Below are 7,634 nucleotides of genomic sequence, written 5' to 3' on the forward strand. Positions count from 1 at the left end.
AAGAGCAGTGATTTTTTTGGACGGAGTTTAAAAGATTTGGCTAGTAATAATGTCTTGAAAATGCCTCAACCAATTGGCACTTCAAGATATGGCAACATATATATACTCAGCTCTATAGTTCAAACAGTAATGAGAGATCCACAAGAGAACAATTCCAAAGTCCATAGCTTAAAAAAGAGAACTTGTCCCTATAGCAATGTAAATGGCCTCTCCTTTATGTTCATATACAGAAGTGTTCCTTCTCTGCCATTGAGCATGCTAAGAGGAAATAAGAAATCATATAGCTCAGACATTTCCAAGAACCCCTGACACACCCACCCACCCCCCTACCCCCCCCCCCCCCCCCCCCCCCAAAAAAAAAAAAAAGTCGTTGCAATGATAAATATGAAACCCAACGAGCAGTCAGCTAGTGGCCAGAAAATCACTCTCAAGTTCAGCTGCTAAGATTACTACTGTCACTCAACTTTTACAAAGCTTTCTTGTGTCTTGAAAAGAACCTACTGAAGCTGCTCCCATGTTTTCGGGGTGAAGAGGACGGCTCCAAACTTAAGGACTTGGAAAGGTCAATGGCAGCAAATGGGTGTGAACCCTTCTTTTTCAATGCTGGATTTGGAACATAGTTGACAAGCTGTGTGTCTGCTTCAACATCCAGTGAGCTCGGCATCTGCTGCAAGACTGCCTGAATGTGGTCTCCATGGGCAGGAAATTTGTCACCCAACAGATCCGACATCTTCTTTCCCGAACCGTGTCCCCTGCCTTTAACAGCAGAACTTAGCTCGTGATCTGTAACATCTGAGATGCTGTAGTCCCCCGGATCACTGGATACACTCTGCTTAACCTTCTGAAGGGTGGAGTTGATGTTGCCACTTTTTCCAGCTTCATAGTTTTGAGGTGGTTCTTCTTGGATCTGATCCGATGGTGAGTTGAAAGAAATTAGGAGTGGATCTCGTGCAGATGAAATGTCCTTGAGCTGCTTTCCTAAAACAAGAATTGTGCGCTGGCATTCGGCAAGCTTCTCTGTGGCATCCGTAATCTCTTGTTCCTGCACCGTGTTTCACATTTGGATGAAACATGGGACTTGTTAGTTGCAGACAGACCAATATCCAGAGCCCCCATGTTTCACAACTGATATGAGCATCCTGCTCATGCATAATTTATCTAAGATATACCCATGAACCAGAAACTTGTAAAAATAAGTGTAATCACCTTGATTCTTTTCTCTGTATCAAGTGCCGCTTCACCTTGAAAACCGCTCGAACTAGACCTGGAAGCCAATTAAAAGCAAAAAGAAAGAGCTCAGAAATTAAAATACATAGTAGTATAAAACCAAGCAAGCTCTTGAGAACATATTCTAAACTAAGGGTGTTTAACAGACTAACACCCACATGCGACAGGCAGAGCAGATCCCCTGTCCATTTCTATGGACACGAAGGATTCGCTGACTTGATGCAGTCGTGCATAGAGTGTGTAAACAGTGTAAGAACAAGTTTAGCTGCGTGTCAACTTACTTCCATAGGAGTTTTTGTAGTTCTTCCACTTTCGCCTGCATTTCTTCATTTCTTGCATGTTCTCGATTGATGCTTTTTTCTAAAGATTTCAGCTTTTCATGCATTTGGGTTAGCTCCAATTGACTGTCCTCCAACTTAGATTCAAGCTTTGATTTTACTGCAATGATAGAAGAGAGGTGTTCCTCTGCCAAATTTTTGGACAACTCGGCTGACACAAGCCGCACACGTAGACTAGCAACAAGCTTCTCAGCATCAAGTAACTGGCCTTTTATTGTCTCCAGCTTCTTCTTCTCTTCTTCCAGCGTGTTTTCAAGCTCCAATTTCTCTTGTTTCAGCTGAGCAAACATCTGTTCCACTGTGGCCATCCTGGTAAACTCTGCTCTCATGTGTGACTCCAGAGCTGCCTTCTCGGCTCGAACCTTCCGAAGATCCTCATCAGTTTGAAGCCCCTTTGAGTTCAAGACCCTGTCATCTGCAGGCAAAACTTTAGCAGCTAGCCGTTCAGAGCCATCAGAATTGCTTGTTCTAGAAACCGGACTGCCAGTGTCACTAAAAACTTCTTGCTCAGCAACCTGAAGAGCTTCCAGTCTTTGCTTCACCCTGCTAGCCAGAGAGCTGTAGACTGCTGGTAATTCTAGCTTCCTTATTTGACTCAATACAGAGTAAATCTCTGCTATGAACTGCACTAGCTCTGCCTTCCCATGCAAAAACTGGTTGCTAACTGTAATAAAATTCCTGATACTTGTGTCTAGCTCCAAAGGTCTAGGCTTTGAAGTGGAGTGTATATTACAACGACCGCCATCAAAATCCACACCATTATGCCGACACTCTTCGGGACAAGTAGAAGCAAGGTGTTGTGTCATGCCTTCTGAAGCTAGGTCTTCGACAAGACGGACGAGTTTGCAAACCGCAGACGTGATCTCAGGTCCACTTTTGCAGATTTTATCTTTAACACCACATTTAGATGGTGAGCTTTCCTGATGAGGAGGGGTCTCCAAAGATGATGATGTATCAGAGCTATGACCTGGGGATGAAATTTTAGAGAGTTTCATGACATGAGCCTGGAGCCCATCCATAGAGCTGTAACGCGAAGCTAATACTGCATTTTTTACCTCCTCCAGAACCTTCTCTGGATCTCCCCTTTTATGAGCTTCAAGAATCACGGTCAGCTTCTGCTGAAGGCTAAACAGGTTCAGCTCATTGGCTGCATTCTTGGAACGCAGCAGGCTCAACTGCTCTTCTGCTACAACAAGCTTGTTGTTGACCTCCGCACACAACTTGTCGGTTGCCTGAAGTTCTGCCTCCTTAGCAAGAAACTGCTCAGAGATGCTGGGCAGTGATGGTTCTGCTTTGGTGTTGGGCTCCACCCCCTGCTTTTCAGGAGGGAGGGAGACAAGCCGTTCTATCTCAATAAAATCATCAATTGAATCCAACTGTTCAAGTACTTTGTGTGAATGCTGCGCTTTATTGGACTGTTGCCAGGTGGCCTTCTCTTTGAATGCTAGCTCTGTGATCAAGGCAGAGGCCCATGAATTTGCCACACTCCCCTCGTCATCATTACCATCCTCAGACATTGAAGCCTGGCTTGGTTCCTTGCTGACACTGAGACTGATAGAAGCGTCTGCAGCATGAGGTCCATGGCCAATCAAAGGTATCCTTGGTGACTTCTGAAAATGCCCTACTTGGCCTTCAAGGGTCGAGAGCTTGTCAGCTGTCCGAGCACACATGAGCCTGGCTGTTTGTAGTTCACTGTTTCTCTTAGCTAAAGCTTCCTTCAGCATTTTTGTTTCCTCCTCCATAGCGAGCAGGCGTTCTGAAAGAACGCTTTCTGATTTCAGCATGGACTCTGCATGTGCAGCCTTTGGTGAACTAACAGCTTTACCACCAGACCTCCATTTATTACTAAATTCACCTTTTTCAGCATCCAATCCTTCAACTTCCAGTTTCATCTGCACCAGAGCCCCAGGACCTGGAAGCTTCTTGCGGACCAAACCCCGCAGCCTCTGACACTCTGCTTCTAGTTTGGTGATTTTCTTGATGCCTTCCAAGTGTTGCTGGCTTGCCAAATCAGCAGATCTTTTATTTATTTCTTTCTCCTGATTGCGTATCTCCAGCTCCTTGTTCAGAATGGTCACCTCATATTTCAGTGAAGCGTTTTCTTTCTCAAACGTCTCAACCCGGACCCGCAGCATTTCGACTTCTGCTTCTGCTTGGGAGCGGGCCTGGCCTAGCTCTGCAACAGTCTCAGCTTGTTCTTGCACAGTTCTGTATAGGAGAGTTTTCTGATGTCCAGCCTCCACCAACTGTTGATCTGCATCAGCTAGCCTTTCCTCGAGTTCTAACCTCAACTTTTCCCAGTCTCTGGTCTTTCTTATGATGACCTCGTGAATTTTCTGCTCTTGCTCCTCCCGGACTTGTCGTAACTGCTGCATGCATTCTTTCAGTGCTCCATCCAAGTGAAAGACTCTGTCCTCGGTGGCTTGCTTTTGCTCAACTACAGTTTCCAACTGGTGCCTTACAGATAGATACTCAGCTTTGGCCTTCTCCCAACCTGAAACCGCAAGAGATGGTTGTTGGCAAGAGTACATACACATTGACTTTAAGAGAGCATTGAAAGACTGAGAGCATGATCAAACCTGAGACAGCTTCTTCGGCCACTTTCACATGTTGTTTGACCAAGTCATCTGCTGCTAGCAATCTTTCATTTAGATGTCTGATCTTTTCATCAGCCTGGTACTGCAACATTGACACATCTGAGATTCGGATGTTATCCAACCTTAACCCGGGCAAAACCTAGGAATGAAGGGAAAGTATGTGTTAAGTGTGGTGCTATTATACAAGACCATTAGAAGATGACATCTAAGACAGAACCGCTGACCATCACGAATTAACAGCAATAAACGCATGAATGAGAATACAAGCCCATCTGGCAGGGTGATTTTAAATGCTTCAAGAAACAAAGACCTATATTTTGAATTGCCAAACATAGTGATGAGTCTGAGATGCTCTAGATACAATTGAATCGCTTGCTCCTATTCTTAATGGTGGTTTGGCTCATGCAGCTCCTCATACAGGAACCCAAACCCTTCATAACAAGAACTCTTTAAAATGTTCTGTAAAAGAGGTCACTTTGCATGCAGCAAAGTGGCTTTGGCTTCAGAGGATACTTTAAAACAAGCATGAGAGTTGTCGTTGAGAAATCATAAAAGCTGCGCAAACAATTGTCCAGAACTTTGTTCACCAAGGGCCTTTTTAAAAAACCAAGCTAGCAGTCACAAAATGGTAAGATTAATAGAGGGTGAAACTGTGACATTCATTTGATGATAAATTTAAACGCCATCTCACAAGCAAAAAGAAAATGCATGTCAAATTCCACTTTGACCATGCAAACTTTCAAAAAGGAAAAAAAAAGCCCTGCAAACAGATCATTGTTGTGTGTGTGTGTGGGGAGGGAGAGAGAGAGAGAGAGAGAGAGAGAGCCAGTAGCCTACATATGAGGGCACCAAAGTGCAGGAAATGGGACTTGAACCCAGAATCTTTCAATTAGAAGCCCAATGCGTAAACCACTGCACCAGAGAGAGAGAGAGAGAGAGAGAGAGAGTCTCCTGTGTAGTCATATCCAAGCCAGCAAACCAGATAAGGTCCATATGCTGAAACCACAGTGCAAGGAATGGAACTCGAATCCTGCATCTCTCGACTAGGAACCCAATGCGCAGACCACTACGACAGCCTCCACACACACACACACACACAGCATTCTCTTTACAATGTTGTGAAAAAGCTTTGGAGTGACAACTAGTAATCCTTTGATTGGCCATACCCTACTTGTATTAACCCCTATCTAAATGTAAGCAATTGATACCACTTTTCTTAACAGAAGTGCAATTTTTTTAGTCAAGACATCATATATTTAACGAAGAATTCTGAATCATACTTGATCATCAAAGTGCTTCAAGGATTGTAATGGTGAGGATTCTCCTGACTCAGTGGATGTTAAGCCCTTGTCTGAAGACTTTTTTCTCCAAGGCCAACTCCGTTTGTCCATGTTCTTAGGCAGCTGCACACCTTAAACTTGTCTTTGGGGTTAACTTATGACTCTGCGAAGAAGCTGCAAAAATAAATCATCAGTATTTAATAATACAGACTCTGTGATTCTACTTTTTTCTTTGCCTTACTGGAACACATCCAGCAATCCAATCATGAGGTTACAATACAAGTAAATCAACACAGCCACCAATTAGATCATATTGTTGTTGTTGTTGTTGTTGCTGTGCGTGTGTGCAAGTGCCTGAGTGCGGGCAAGAGTGTGTGTTGGTGTGTGCATGCTTAACCTGACCTGACCAACATGGAGATTACTAATTACAATGTGCTGACATGATGAGACAAAAGCTGCTTGAAAATCATCAAGTATTGACTATTACCTTGCAACATATATCCAACCAAAAACAATCAGTGCCATCATGATGGTGTAGGATGCTGTCTTTTAAACCACTCTTATGGAGTAGGGAGATGAAATATCACTCTAATGTGGAAGTGATTAAGGGGTACAAAATGGTCATCATTCTCCACTCAAATATTGATACATAAAAATGACAAGAAGCTTGCAAGCTTGGGCAATGGTTTGAGCTGCTGCTTGAGAGGTTCAAAATGGTTTAACACGCCATAAAATTAAGAAAGTTTGTACATAATGACTAGCTATGCGTAAGGCATTGCACTTGTAATTAAGTGCTCCATAATGCTGCATGCCATGTCTTTGACAGTCTAAGCTACTGCTTTTGATAATCTAAGGTTTGGCTTAAAAGCTTGGGAACTTTAGCGAGCATGGTCAATCTGCATAACTGCTCTTGATCAACATATCATTAGCATAAAAGATTGAGGTTTGGCATTCATAATTATACAAGCTCACAGCATGAATGGCTTTTGATGGGGTTTATGGTGCGGTTCAAATGCTTGGAAAGATTCACTAGCCAGCAGTCAAGGTATTCCTCTCCTGATTAAGAAGTGATTAGCGTTAAGGAGTGAAGTTTAGCACTCATAATCATAGAGCCCACAGAGTTGGATGCAATGTAAGCATGACTTTCAAGTATTATGGGGTAAAGGTAATACTTGATTAAGAAGTGATTAGCATTAAAGAATGAAATTTATCATCCACAATCAGAGAGCCAACAATGTAAAGAAAGACTTAGTTAAGAAGAAATTAGCATTAAAGAATGAGGTTTAGCACTCATCATCATAGAGCAATGCGGTGAAGGTCATTAAGAGTGGGAGAACAAGCACCAAAAACCGTCATAGATCGGTCATCAAAGCTACAAGAAAAAAAAACTGCCGGTGGAAAGCTTACCATGTCAATGCGGACGCTGAGACATGACAAAATGTCGCGTTCATGGCAGCTCCTCTTTCATCATTGCGTCTGAGCGAAGCATTATTAGAACAACTGCACTGTTGAAATGGGCTTAACCATAATCCTAATTTTTCTTAACCAGAGATGGCAGCTTGGAGATAGATAAAAATCCTCCAATGTGGTATAAGCAAGGCCTTGTTTACTCAAGAAAAGCCCTACTTTGGTGTCAGCATAGAACAGGTGCGCCTGATTGGAGCATGGCATGAAGAAACCCCCGTGCGCCAGGAATCATGAAGAGAGAGTTGTTGCAAATGAATGCTAAATGCAGCATAGCAAAACCCTGATGCACATCGGCCGAAACGCGAAAGTGGAGGCGGGCGGGAGCGAGTGGCTAAACCCTGATTTTGATTTGCAGGAGGGAGACTGGCTGTGATTGAAGGGGAGACAATGGTGAAATAAAGGCGCGGAGAGAAAGGGAGGGGGAGGTGGGTCAAGCAAGGGAAAAGACGGGCTACTTGATGGAGGGGCTGAGAGGAAGGGTGGGTAAGGTGAGAGGGAAAGGCGAGCAAAGGCGAAAAGTGCTCGCAACAACAGCAACAGCAGCAGCAGCGACACGAAGAGGAGAGACAACAGCGAGGGGTCCGCCATAGCCAAAGGACCTCAGAGGCGCAGACAACAAAACGCGCGCGCGTATGAGAAAGATATGATTCAACGCGTTTCTTTTTGTGAATTTGTATATATCATTAATTAAAGATTACGATTGATTGATTGGGAAAACTTGCTCC

The 7,634-nt window shown here is 43.7% G+C and overlaps 1 protein-coding gene across 4 annotated transcripts; it reads right to left on the reverse strand.

The window, feature by feature from the left end:
• Positions 1 to 410: 410 nt before the first annotated feature.
• On the reverse strand, positions 411 to 7,291 carry LOC147642293 (filament-like plant protein 4). 4 transcript variants are annotated; one of them, XM_086804845.1, is made up of 6 exons: positions 6,850 to 7,291; positions 5,443 to 5,616; positions 4,145 to 4,301; positions 1,509 to 4,059; positions 1,207 to 1,264; positions 411 to 1,042 (listed from the first exon to the last, which is right to left on the reverse strand). In XM_086804845.1, exons 2-6 carry the CDS (start codon positions 5,551 to 5,553, stop codon positions 467 to 469), a joined length of 3,453 nt encoding a protein of 1,150 aa, XP_086660971.1. In that variant the 5' UTR covers positions 5,554 to 5,616; positions 6,850 to 7,291; the 3' UTR covers positions 411 to 466. The 4 variants fall into 4 exon arrangements, with proteins under 4 accessions (XP_086660971.1, XP_086660990.1, XP_086660999.1 ...); XM_086804864.1 differs by having other exon boundaries at positions 4,145 to 4,244; positions 6,850 to 7,132; XM_086804873.1 differs by lacking the exon at positions 6,850 to 7,291 and adding an exon at positions 5,930 to 6,818 and having other exon boundaries at positions 4,145 to 4,244.
• Between the last annotated feature and the right edge of the window lie 343 nt (positions 7,292 to 7,634).

The sequence above is a fragment of the Cibotium barometz genome, chromosome 1 (genome assembly GCF_041138505.1).
Source record: "Cibotium barometz isolate CiBa-2024 chromosome 1, ASM4113850v1, whole genome shotgun sequence".
NCBI lineage: Eukaryota > Viridiplantae > Streptophyta > Polypodiopsida > Cyatheales > Cibotiaceae > Cibotium > Cibotium barometz.

Excerpts from the sequence above, each read along its gene's own strand:
- LOC147642293 (XM_086804845.1), bottom strand. The coding sequence starts at position 5,553 with ATGGACAAACGGAGTTGGCCTTGGAGAAAAAAGTCTTCAGACAAGGGC. Across the intron at positions 4,060-4,144 it reads GGCCGAAGAAGCTGTCTCAG|GTTGGGAGAAGGCCAAAGCT; the intron begins GTTTGATCATGC and ends TTGCGGTTTCAG. Across the intron at positions 1,043-1,206 it reads ATACAGAGAAAAGAATCAAG|GAACAAGAGATTACGGATGC; the intron begins GTGATTACACTT and ends AACACGGTGCAG.